At 47.5% G+C, this 12,606-nt stretch overlaps 5 protein-coding genes across 5 annotated transcripts; 1 reads left to right on the top strand and 4 right to left on the bottom strand.

The window, feature by feature from the left end:
• Positions 1–533: 533 nt before the first annotated feature.
• Positions 534–3,086, bottom strand: ilv3B (putative mitochondrial dihydroxy acid dehydratase). The gene is made up of 4 exons (XM_032067000.1): positions 2,778–3,086; positions 2,486–2,699; positions 913–2,425; positions 534–824 (listed from the first exon to the last, which is right to left on the bottom strand). Exons 1-3 carry the CDS (start codon positions 2,934–2,936, stop codon positions 972–974), a joined length of 1,827 nt encoding a protein of 608 aa, XP_031927451.1. The 5' UTR covers positions 2,937–3,086; the 3' UTR covers positions 534–824; positions 913–971.
• Positions 3,087–3,558: 472 nt separating this feature from the next.
• Positions 3,559–5,291, bottom strand: BDV27DRAFT_115259 (pex2/pex10/pex12 family protein). The gene is made up of 3 exons (XM_032064639.1): positions 4,908–5,291; positions 4,578–4,841; positions 3,559–4,527 (listed from the first exon to the last, which is right to left on the bottom strand). Exons 1-3 carry the CDS (start codon positions 5,214–5,216, stop codon positions 3,691–3,693), a joined length of 1,410 nt encoding a protein of 469 aa, XP_031927450.1. The 5' UTR covers positions 5,217–5,291; the 3' UTR covers positions 3,559–3,690.
• Positions 5,292–6,666: 1,375 nt separating this feature from the next.
• Positions 6,667–8,672, top strand: BDV27DRAFT_115257 (acid phosphatase PHOa). The gene is made up of 3 exons (XM_032064638.1): positions 6,667–7,327; positions 7,384–7,445; positions 7,504–8,672. The coding sequence occupies exons 1-3, from the start codon at positions 7,145–7,147 to the stop codon at positions 8,591–8,593; spliced, it is 1,335 nt and encodes a 444-aa protein (XP_031927449.1). The 5' UTR covers positions 6,667–7,144; the 3' UTR covers positions 8,594–8,672.
• A 352-nt stretch (positions 8,673–9,024) lies between these two features.
• BDV27DRAFT_145352 (Aldehyde/histidinol dehydrogenase) lies at positions 9,025–10,668 on the bottom strand (the record flags this gene model as incomplete). The annotated part of the gene is made up of 6 exons (XM_032070398.1): positions 9,025–9,771; positions 9,803–9,912; positions 9,973–10,257; positions 10,320–10,412; positions 10,483–10,552; positions 10,609–10,668. The coding sequence occupies 6 exons, from the start codon at positions 10,666–10,668 to the stop codon at positions 9,025–9,027; spliced, it is 1,365 nt and encodes a 454-aa protein (XP_031927448.1).
• A 980-nt stretch (positions 10,669–11,648) lies between these two features.
• Positions 11,649–12,377, bottom strand: BDV27DRAFT_128542 (uncharacterized protein). The gene is made up of 3 exons (XM_032066999.1): positions 12,230–12,377; positions 12,032–12,176; positions 11,649–11,976 (listed from the first exon to the last, which is right to left on the bottom strand). Exons 1-3 carry the CDS (start codon positions 12,324–12,326, stop codon positions 11,844–11,846), a joined length of 375 nt encoding a protein of 124 aa, XP_031927447.1. The 5' UTR covers positions 12,327–12,377; the 3' UTR covers positions 11,649–11,843.
• Between the last annotated feature and the right edge of the window lie 229 nt (positions 12,378–12,606).

Here is a 12,606-nt window from a genome sequence, read left to right as displayed (position 1 = left end):
GATGTTCCAGGAGACGAGGGGAAACGTGGGATATATGCTACGGCCATTGGAAGAATGGTCAGCTAGAACCAAGGTTACTTGCAAAGAATTCGCACCACGTTTAAAGGCAGGACGAGCGGGTACTTTGTGCGACAAACAACATAGCGTCTTACCTTGAAGGGATCAATGTGAAAAGGGTCCGGCCCTGTGAGATGTCGCAACTCCTGGTCACTTGTCAGTGGTCAAAATAAATGCGACTCCTTGCTGAGGAAGTGACGATGTTTAGCTCTAGCTTGTTTGTTGGAGCGAAAAATACATCGTCGGCCTGTCACAGGCTCGGAAGCAGCACCGTGGAGGATCGGCGAGGATGAGTCATCCACCATTGCCCACTCATGGCGTCAGCCTGCATCTCGTGGCTGCACTGACTCAGCAGGGACGTCATCGATCATGTAACATTGGAATGCCTGAGGTACTGTCTATCGAGTATGCTGTCCTCTCTCCCTAAAAATACTAGGACATATCCTCTGTAGGGTAAGTATCAAAATGAATCGAGTTTGTTATCTTACTACTCTTCTGTTTGTAGCGGATGTCAAGTTACACATATTACATTGATTCTCTATTCTTTTTTGCCATTCGGTCCACGGTGTATATAGGACACCCTGGAACAGGCGTTCCCACCAGCTCCTATTGGAGGTTGTACTGTGTATACCCCTGCGGTTGACGATATATACAGGCCAAACAGGTATTTGGGGACATGAGTCTATGAAGAGTTAGAACCAGGAGTTGTGTTTCCTATATTCAGCTTAGCCATATTCAGCACGCAGTTTGGCCCTGGCATCTTAACCGTAAGTCGATTTCTGTCATGGATTCGGCCCTCCCTACGGAGCACGGGTCCGTTTGACACATAATTATTGACCATGATGACATGGCCAGCTCATAAAGCTGTCGTATAAAATTTTATTCATAAATTATTACCATGTACCGAAAATATCCTAAAAAAGGTCCGTCATTGCGCCATGGGAAGCGTCTCCAACCAGTCGGGCATACTTGGCCAGCACACCCCGTGTAACGTGCGGTGTGGGAGGCTGCCACTCTCTCAGCCGTTGCTGGATTTCTTCATCCGAGACATCCATGCTAATTTCATTGGTTTCCGCATTGATTGTGACCACGTCCCCATCGCGGACAACAGCGATTGGTCCTCCTACCGCGGCTTCGGGTACAATGTGACCTACGATGAACCCATGGCTTGCCCCTGAGTATCTTCCATCAGTGATCAGTGCCACGTTGGTAAGCTTGGCTCCCATCAATGCCGCGCTGGCCTTGAGCTGCTCCGGCATACCCGGTCCGCCCTTGGGGCCCTCATAACGGACGATGATCACTAGGTTCTCATCTCGAGGTATTTTACCCTGGTTGAGCGCATCATTAAGCTGATACTCCTTATCAAACACTCGTGCCTTTCCTGTAAATTTAGTGCCCTCCTTGCCGGTGATCTTGGCCACGGCGCCTCCGGGGGCTAGGTTTCCACGGAGAATCTGAAGGTGGCCAGTTGCCTTAATAGGGTTGTCTAAAGGACGAATAATAACCTGATCGTCCGGCAATGATGGGAATGATGCGACATTCTCGGCCAGAGTCTTTCCGGTAACCGTTGGAATATCGCCATCAAGCAAACCCCCTGCAATCAACAGCTTCTGAACAGACGGGACGCCTCCAATATCATACAAGTCCGCCATGTAGTATTTTCCACTGGGGGAAAGGTCAGCAATGAATGGAATCTTGTTACTGACCCTCTGAATATCATCCAGAGTGAGTTCCACGCCAGCTGTCCGAGCCATGGCAAGGAAGTGGAGCACACCGTTGGTGCTTCCTCCAAGAGCCATTGTCATGACGAGGGCATTTTCGAAGGACCGCTTAGTCAAAAGATCACGCGGTCTTATATCCTTTTCCATGCAAACTTTAATCGCTTCCGCCACCTTGACGCACTCTCGCATTTTTGATGGAGATGTAGCGGGGGTGGAAGAGGAGCCAGGCAAAGACAGACCCATTGACTCGATGGCTGTGGCCATTGTGTTCGCAGTGAACATGCCCCCACAAGCGCCCGCGCTGGGACAGGCATGTCTCTCAAGATCATCCATGATCTCATCCTTGGTCTTGCTGGTGTCTCCACCATCGTCCGGTTGGCGCAAAGTATCATATGAATAAGCCCCAGCGGCTTCGAAGCAACTCGAAACGTTGATTGGCTTTCGTAGGAGGTTGGAATACCCAATCTGAATAGTTCCGCCGTAGATCATGATGGAGGGCCGGTTATGCCTGGCCATACCCATCACCACTCCAGGCATGTTTTTGTCGCATCCGGGGATGGCAATGCAGGCATCATGGTACTGAGCGCAAGTTACGGTCTCGACGCTATCCGCAATTATCTCACGCGTTTGGAGAGAAAACCTCATGCCTGTTGTACCGTTAGGTATGTCTCCGGTGGAACTTGCAAGTAGTTCTCCAAGTCACTGACCTTCACTGCCCATGGTGATGGCATCTGAAACGCCAATGGTGTTATATTGCCAACCAATCATGCCCTGACCCTCGACGGACTTCTTCACCGTCTTGCCCATATCCAGCAGGTGCATGTTACACGGATTTCCTTCCCACCACACGGATGCAATTCCTACCTGAGGACTCTTTGCCATAGCGTTTTGGTCGGGAACGCCTGCAGCATAGAGCATTGCCTATTATAAATGGAAATTGCTGTCAGCACGATCAGGGTCAAACACCGGTTGGCGGAGTTTCCAAGTTAAACTACCTACCTTAGCCCCAGGGAAGTCATGGCCTCTAGTGATGGTTGAAGAGTAGCGATTCAGCGCAGGTGTTCCATCCTCATGCTTTGCGCCCTCTGGAAGACAGGGGAATTCGATATATTTCGCTTCTCCAAAGGTTGATGAGACGGCGGGTTTGGAGGGATCCATGGCGAACGCTGAATAGTTCGAATGAAAAATGCCGTTGGATGCTTCAGGACAGTCAAATGACCCTATATCTTAGGTCGACGATAGAGAGGGCTAATACAGCTTTATAAAATATAAAGACGATAGAGCGATGGTGCGGTGGAAGTGAGCCCCTCATCTCCCGGTAAATCGGAGTTGGTACGTTTCTCCGTAAAGAGTATCGGCGATATGTCCGTTGCGGGGGATGTTGAATAATCGGAATTGATCCTATTAGTTGTTGTTTCTGAGGAGTATAATTCAACTGCCCGCTGTGATTTGACAAAGGTCTCGGGTATAAAGTGGGGAACTTCCAATTACCGGTGACGAAGATGGGACCTTACTACTAGTACTCCGTACATTCTTTGTGTATAGTATACTGACTGCATGCAGGTCCACACATGTTTCAATAGGCAGCTCCAGTAGATCCTCAACTCGGCAAATGCACATCAAATTCAAGATCAGTAAGAATCTTATGTATTTGCATACTAGGGCCAAGAAATCACAGCCCCTCTTAAGTCCAAGGGATTTGTATATACCGAAGGAAACATAGGATACTGGAAGGTTACTAGTGCTTTTAGTAAGTTCTAAATAGATAATCAAGAAAAGATGAGGGCCAGTGCAACTGGGTATCTTCGATAAAAGCTGACTCCTAGAAATAATAATAATTCATCGTATAATGTCCATGAGAATGAAATGATTGACGCCTGTCGCTTTCTGCCCAGCATGTTATCCAGCCACACTAATCTGATTCTCGGTCAACCGTAGACCACTGGCCAGAGTGCTGTAGCCCTTCATCTGAAATAGAACCCTGCAGTGGGCCCGATTTCCCAACGGAATCATCCATCCCCTTCTCAGACTCATCACGATGGACACCAGAACCATCGTCTACAGCAAAGCCAACAATTTTTCCTGAGCTTGAATGAGGTCGAGCCTCCTCGAGAACATCGCCGTGCCAGGGTTTGCATTTCTTAACAATCTCACCGCAGCGGAGACATATCCAACCCTCTCCTTCCTCTCCCTCGACCTTTTGCACTAGACAGACGAAGCAGTATACGCAGCCACAAGGGATTGCCTCATAAGGATTTGTAATGTCCGTCTGGGCGGACCCGAGGATTCCCCCAGAGGCCGCCGATGCAGCGATCACTTCGCTTTCTGTTGCGGACTCTGGATTGCTCGCTTTGTAACATATTGCGCAGGTCCTTTCGGGAAGAAATGCTAGCTCTCCTTGCTTCTCAGCTTCTTCGGAGTCTCCATCACTTGATTTGATACTAGACATTGTTCTGCGCCACGCTCGGGATATCCATCGTCGCCATCTGCTGATTCCCACGAGCGGCAGCAGGAACAAAAGGAACTCCGTAAATGCGTGCCACACAAGTTGTCGATTCAAATATTCGAACGACACCTCGCGGCTTGCCTGTGCAGAGGGAGGAGTGAGGCGTATGTGAAGGATACGGTCGACTAATGTTCGGTATCGGCCGTTGACAAGGAATACAAGGAAAGAGATAAAAGCTGCAATCGAGTGTGTCGTGGAAACGAGATCTGTCATACGAGCCAGCATCCGCACTTCTCGGGATGGCTGCTAATATGAGCATAATGGATAACTGAAGGGTCGCCACTAGCACTCACCTCGTCATAGCCTCCTTCTTGGTTGATCAACCAGCTCTCCCATTTCTCCCAGGCGTAGCGACCACCAACTGTGAGTAGGCCATACAAGGATTTCTGCCACTTCGTTGGAGCAGAATGAATCGGGCCCTTGCTACGAGTGTCTACGTACTTCAAATTTTGTAAGGCCGCTCCATAAGATGCGTCGTGATCCCAAATCGAGAGCTTGAACAAGATTGCACGTAGAGCAAATTGGATTTCGTGGGACCAATCCTCACGGGCTTGGGGCTACAATATCGGAATATTAGTGGACATCATACAATATAATGTTGAAGACAGACGAGAACAACCTACCCCGAAGTACTTCAAAGCATTTCCGACTTGCCCTTTCAGTAACCCCAACAGTTCCTCATCCAGGAGTTCAGCATCGACTTGTCCAACGCGGAAAGCAGGCCTATTACCCTCGCGACCTTTTATCGTATTCCATAATGAGAGGCCGGAGACAGGTAATCTATTCAAAGGATAAGGAAGTCTCTGGAACGCAGGATGATTAACCGGGGACGTCCGCTGCTGTTCCGCAAATCTAGCGCGAGCTTCGGCTTCGCGGAGACGACGACGTTCCAGGACGCGCTCCTGAGCAGCGGCAAAATTTGTCGAGCTCATTGTATAATCATGGTGTTTTATCGAGATAAGTCGTTTTGTAAACGAGGGAGTCAACAACTTGAGCGGGAAACGGCCGGCGGTGTTGCGCGGAGGCCAATGCGGTCGGTCGGTTCCCCAGATTGGACTCTGATTGAATCTGCCGAGGTTGAATTGAACCACGTGATCGCCCACGGTTGTGGTGTACTACATAGTATAAAATCAACTGTCATTCTCTGTTCAGCTAGAGGTCAATTCTGATGTGACTAGTCTCTGCCTCTTTTGGGGATGGGGAAGAAGAGAAGACAAAATTTATTTACTGAAGAATACGGGATGTAGATGGCCGTGTATGGTAAAAGGAATAAGCAATCAATGCCTATTCTGAGTGGAACTTTCAAAACTATTTCCAAAAAAAAAAAAATGGAATTTCTTTCTACGCATGTCTCATGGTTGGAGGATGTTTCTGTAATGAGTAAAGGCCAATGAACTTTTTCATTGCGGCGTGCACTTCTAATGTGAGTTCGGGTTCGCAGACAACTATCGTTAGACCCGAAGTAAATCCGGAATCCATACAAAGCTATGAACTTGTATCCGCAATGGAAACAGCTACAGGAAGGACGTCACTATTTTAATGGGGAATCTGACTGGGATATATTCTTTCTAGTGGATTAGGGCAATTAGTTATGCCTTCGGGCTTCACTAAAAGACGGATTATCAAAGAACACCTAGAATCCCACGATACCCATACTACGGCGTCGGAGCAAATCTATGCACGCTAAAAGTGTTAATTTATGCCGTTATGTAAATCTCCGATCAGGTTTTATTGTATATGTACGGAGTACAAGTAAGCATATCCAGTAGCGGCATCACAAGGTGCGTTCAATTGCCTGGTACATCTTCTTGGAGAAGGCCTTTTTCCGCTTCAGTTGCGGTTTAAGCTACTCATATTAGCATGGTATACAATGGACTTGTGTAATAGTATGGGATTGAGAAAGAGAGAGAAATTCGACAAAATCATGAATATTAGCATTCCAAGGCTGTAATCTAAACATATCGGCGGTGACTGTCAACCACAAGTTGAATAACTCTTCAACTTATATAGATAATTCTATCCATTAAGGACTACGCATATTGGCGCGCGTCTTTCTCGAGATGGATGGATATTATAATAGCTTATAGCTGGTCATGCGATAGTTTGCAAATTGCAACCACACTAGCATTAATGAAGTTCAAAGCTACTATATCTCAGTCTATTCCGACCGAGCCGGGCCAGTCAGCCCTGGAGGTATTAGGTGCAGTAGCTACTGCTATCTTCCTGTCTTATCCTGTGCTTCGCTACTGACTCCACTCCGAATGGACAAAAGTAGTACTAGAGTTGTCAACCAGGAGATGGCGCACGTGCTGCCCTCCCAATCCTCTAGACTTTCGGCCCCACCGAGGGCGTGGATAAGCATTCGCCCAGACCTGATTCCGGGACCCACATAGGACCGGAATCTCGAAGTTCTCGCATGGACGACTTCATGTACTGCAAGGGGCCCTAACTTCCTTCCTTCTGTCCCATCTCGCTACCCAATCTCAGACTAGCATTTACAAAACAATGCTACTAAGCGATTCAACTGTTGCCTGCGGTTCAATTAGCCGAAATGGCAGCCGTCGAATGAAACAAGCTTCCCTGACCTCGTGGCTCTAAACGTTCAATTATCTAACTGTCTTGGTGGATACAACCCGCCAGTAGCGCAACATACTACTACTAGGCACAGTGGTACACTGCAATCTGCCCTACCGACCTTGTGCGCATAGCGCATGGTCATATGTGATAGGATTTTCCTCGCTCTTGCCTATAAAGACAGGTGGTCGCGCCCCATTTGCTGATCTTTCCTTGCATTCTTCATCTTGTATCGGCGACAAGGACGATCTCTTGACAAGAAGAGACCACATACAAAATTTCAAAGATGAAGTCCTTCCTTGCAAGTCTATTCGCGGCCTCTTTGGCCTATGCCCAAACGGCCACGGAGAGTGAACCTTCCCTGTCAGACATTGAGAAGGCTGCGGCTACCACAGAGCCCTACTCTCCTGTCTCCAATGTGACTGGCCTGGCCTTTGACAGATTCTTCCAAGTTTGGCTGGAGAACATTGTATGTGGCGTACCCTAAGTCTTATCTTCCCTACATCCTAACGCGTATTTTCAAAGGACTATTCGGATGCGTCTGCCGATGAGAACTACCAATGGCTGGCCAAGCAAGGAATCACTCTGTAAGACTTCCCTCTTGAGACTTGCTCAATTGACACAACACTTTACTGACTATCGAAGCACCAATTTCTTTGCAACTACCCATCCATCTGAGCCCAACTACTGCGCTTCCGCCGGAGGAGACACATTTGGCATGGACAATGACGATTTCAACCAGATCCCGGCCAACGTCTCGACCATTGCCGACTTGTTCGACACGAAACATATTGCCTGGGGAGAGTACCAAGAACATTTGCCTTACCCTGGATTCCAGGGATACAACTACTCCAACCAGGAAACTTATGCCAATGATTACGTGCGAAAGCACAACCCGTTGGTACTGTTTGACTCGGTCACGAAGAACAGCACGCGTTTGCGTCAGATTAAAAACTTTACCAACTTTGAGGACGATCTCGCCGATAAGAAGCTCCCTCAGTACGCTTTCATTACCCCCAACATGACCAACGATGCACACGATACCAACATCACCTTCGCCGCCAAGTGGGAACGTAGCTGGGTCTCCCAGTTGCTCGACAACTCCTATTTCATGGAAAACACTCTGCTTCTTCTCACTTTCGATGAAGACAAGACCTACCCCAAGGGAAACAAGATCATGAGCATTCTCTTGGGTGGTGCCATTCCTGATGACCTAAAGGGCACCACAGATGATACGTTCTATACTCACTATTCGATCATCGCTTCCATGTCGGCCAATTGGGGTCTGCCATCCCTTGGCCGATGGGATTGTGGTGCCAATATTCTTGAAATTGTGGCCAACAAGACTGGCTATGTCAATTATGATGTTGACACTACAAACCTTCGTCTCAATGAGACATACCCCGGACCCATGTCCGCTGGCGATTACTCCAAGTTCTCGCCTGTGTGGCCCAACCCCTTGACCAGTGGTGACTGTTCAGCTGGTCATGGAATTCTGGACATTGTCAAGGAAACCTATAAGGGAACCACTGCGACTTACAACTACACGAGCCCCTTCCCCTACGATTTAAAGAGCGGTTACAATGTCAAGGTCACCGCGACTAAGAAGGGTGCTGGCAACAAAGGATCTTCTTCCTCATCGACCCCTACCCCCAACGTTGCTGTTCCCTTTGGTACGCCCGCTGTCGGATCCATTTCTGGTATGTTGATGGGTCTTCTCTTTTGTCTTTTCTAAGGCAATGTTATGCGATATGTCTCTTTATATGTACTTATTTTAACGACGCCAACAGGCCGTGCTTGAATGCTTTCTATCACAGAGGAAGCAGATTTATAATAATTACACAGATGCTACTGTGAGCACAAAAGAATTAGCATAGTGACACTACCGACTATAGAAAATCGTTAGCTTTTGTATTGAAGCCTGCTTCGATCTTAATACTTATCAGTATTTTCGGTTTATTACATCCATTCTTAGTAGTTGTCAATGTTCTGCGACCCGGATGTAGACTATAGAGGAGCTTTTCGCTCCAATCTCTCGTTCTTAGGCCTCTAGTAGAATTTAGCTAAGAATTGTGATTAAGGTCAAGTTTCAGATTGTATTCATAAATGTAAAATTTGCTATTCACCGTCTCTAAAAAATTCTCGAGTACACTGTATGTGAGCGTATCAAGAACTTGAACTGATCAAAACAGTCTTTGTCTCCAGGTAGCTGTCCAAGCCGCTCAGCAAACCCTCCCGACCCAAACCGCTCTGCTTGTATCCGCCTATTGGCATATCCTTCACCATAGTGGGACTCGTGCAGTTGACACCAACCGTACCTGCCTCGAGAAGCTTAGACAGTCGCACTGCACGATCCATATCCTTCGTGAAAACAGAGGCATAAAGACCAAACTCGGAGGCATTAGCCCGTTCAATTGCCTCCTCCTCTGTCTTGAACGTATTGATGGCCACAACGGGTCCAAAGACCTCCTCTTTCATAAGCTGGGAGTCACCGGGGACGTTCTCAAAGATGGTCGGCTTGATGAAGCCCTTTCCGCCATCTCCTCCCATCGTGAGCTTTCCGTCCTTTTTCCCGACCTCTAGGTATGACTTGACCCGCTCATACTGAATGTTGTCTGCCTGCGGTCCGTGGTTCGTCGTCGGCTCGGGGGGATTGCCTATACGTGCCGCGGCGCCGAACTTCTCCTTGAAAACCGCTATGAATTTATCTGCAACGGACTCCTGCACATAAATGCGGGAGTTCGCGATGCAGGTTTGTTCGCTCGTGAATTGGATGCTGAACTGGGTCTTTTCTGCTGCCTTTTCGATATCCGCATCTTCGAAGATGATTGCGGGTGTTTTGCCGCCTAGCTCCAAGTGGATCACTTTCATGTTCGACTCAGCTGCTGTGATTTGAATTTTTTTGGCCCGTGGCTGTGGAGCCAGTGAAGCTCAGGCAGCGCACATCCATATGGGATGATATGGCACTGCCGGCTGGGCTTCCGAAGCCGGAGATGATGTTGACGACGCCAGGTGGGAAGCCAGCTTCTGCAATCAATTTGGCGGCGAAGCTGACTGTCACAGAAGAGATGTCAGAATGAATGGATACTTGGAGGAGTCGTGACTGGCTAAAACTTACAGTCAAGGGCGCCTTTTCGCTACTCTTTAGCACCGCAGTGTTTCCAGCAGCCAAAGCAGGGGCAACCTTAAACGAGAGAAGTGCGAGTGGCATGTTCCAAGGGATGATAGCACCAACGACGCCGTACGGCTTCCTAAGCGAAAGACTGAGGAGGCCAGGGGTATTCACGCTGCTAGGTCCCTGCGCATGCCAGCCGGCCTCTGCATAGTAAGCAAAGGCGTCTGCAGCCACTTTGCCTTCTATGTAAAGTGATACAGGCTTGCCCATTTTGAGATGGACTCCTAGCGAGCCAATTCAGGCATATTATCCTTAATTAAATATAACAGCTTGCGCAAGTAGACACCTCTATCATCGGGGCTGAGGTCTCTCCAAGCTGGGAAAGCAGCTTTGGCTGCTGCAACAGCCTTGTCCACATCTTGCTCACTTGCTTCATGAACTAAGAGAGAGCTAGCGTCTACTATGAGTAGGTACGCATTGTAGAATTGGTGGCGGATGCAGCAACGGACCGTCTGCAACTGGTTCATGCGTGTATGGGTTGATCAGCTTAAATGTCTTCCCATCCGTCGCTGGTTGAAACTATGGATATGAGTGAGTATGAATCCTTATAATCATGATATTATGACTATATTTACCTGGCCATAGATAAAGAGCCGAGTCTCAATTGGCTGCTGATCAGCGGTAGTAGCCGACATGTTGGCGGGTATGAGATGGGTGCGATTTTGGTTAAAGGAGACAAGCTATAGTAGAGGGGAAAGAGAGCACTTTTATATATTCTGTTAGGCCCGAACGAAAGTGTCTTGTCCAAAGTCCGAGCGTAAGGCCCGACCACAATATTGGATGCATTGGATTATTATAGACCGTCGTATTTAATCATGCGGGGATAGCAGGGATCAGTCCATAAAGGCACAGACGCGGGGCAGTGCCATCCGTTGAGACTCAAAGAAGAGATTCAATCCTAGCGCTTTCTCGACAGCTCTGTGGACCCTCTCGTAAATAGGCTCATAATCTAGGCTTCTGACAGCATTGTGTTGGATGCTGGGAGACAATACGGCCAATGAATGTCAGTGGGAACGTATGTCCGTTGCAACTGACCGGAGTCCAATGGTTGCATTTACGCAGAAACCTTTCGGGGCATTGGCCATGCGGGAGCTTAGTCCACTACTACTCGTAATATTAAAATATACTAGAGGTAGGGTGCCTTAAGATTGCGTGTCAGGTCCTATTATATTTTGTGTACAGCTGGCAAAATTCGTAGAAGGGAAACGATATCCGAACACACCCACATGGTTCAGCAATGGCACCCTACCATAGTAGTCCAGTCCGGTTGCCCGATATAGGCGGCAATACATAAGCGATCCGTGAATGTTTTGGGGCACTCACTTGTTCTACTCTGAACACATACCTTACCTACTACTCCGTCTGCTTCCGGAGTTATTCTTACGGTTTCTCGATCTACTCTATAAGTAGTCCGGGAGCAGATTATATTATCACTTGCAATCGCACATATGATACAAATATACTAATCTTTGAACTGTATATATACTAAATGCTCTGTATATATTCTGCCTTGTCCATCAGTGTACTGGAATTATGAAAAGTAGAAGTAGTAAAATGACGGACTAGAATAGCAAAAGGGGGGAGAGATAAATGACCGTCCGGAGACTAAAGTCAATGCCTATCCAATTCTTCCTTGTATATTTTTGTTCTAACGCTTAGGCTCTTCAAGACCATTCCCTTCCTTTAATTAGGTGATAGCTAATTAGCTCATCCTTAGGGCAGAGTCTAGATTAACCACCTCATATTATATCACAACCTAAATATGCTAACTATTATACCCTAGTGCTCGGAGGCTTTCCATCATAGGTCTTTACCGAGAAAGTCCTTTATTCTTCAGATCCTGAATGTTAAGTGTGTCTTGATCACCCGGACGGCGTTCCGATTCGAGCTTTACTTTATCCTCAGGGCCTCCGGTGCCTTCATATTCGCCAGCTGGTGCCAACCTGATTATACTTAGCATCTGATCAAACCACGTAGAAGTTTAGATAAAACACCAACCTTCCACGAGAGTCTCGGGTGCCTCCCTCATCTTCAGGGATGGGTTTCCGGTTGCTCCCTGTTGCGCCTGCCTCTCGACCAGTTTTGATTCCCGTTGCTTCACGGAATTTCTTATCCGCCCTTTCGTCGATATTGGACTCAAGAACTTCATACTTCTTTAGCACTATTATTCCATACAAATAGCAAGGCTCTTCATACCAGAGTCGCTCTTCGGTCCAAGACCTTGCTTCATTTGATATGAGTTAAGGTCTTGCTCGGCGCGGGCTGCCATACGAAGCTTGTCGGAGTCGGCCATTGTGTGTTGTATGTGGATGTTCTGTAAAAGTAAAAAAAAGGTTCAAAGGAATAAAATTATTCAAATAAAGTCGTGTTTTGATTTTTAAAGAAAAATCTCGATGAGCCCAGCAACAAAGGCGCCGTTCCCAGCTATATAGTCATGATTGAAAGCTGTTCACCAGGAACACTAGAGACATTGCATCAGAATACATCATATCTATGTAACCAGAGACACTGGATGAATTGCACACTTGCTACTGTATAGAGTAACTAATCCACTTGATCCCTGGTAATGAAGA

The sequence above is a fragment of the Aspergillus caelatus genome (assembly GCF_009193585.1).
Source record: "Aspergillus caelatus strain CBS 763.97 unplaced genomic scaffold BDV27scaffold_91, whole genome shotgun sequence".
NCBI classification, from domain to species: domain Eukaryota; kingdom Fungi; phylum Ascomycota; class Eurotiomycetes; order Eurotiales; family Aspergillaceae; genus Aspergillus; species Aspergillus caelatus.
This window is presented reverse-complemented; position numbering and strand designations above follow the sequence as displayed.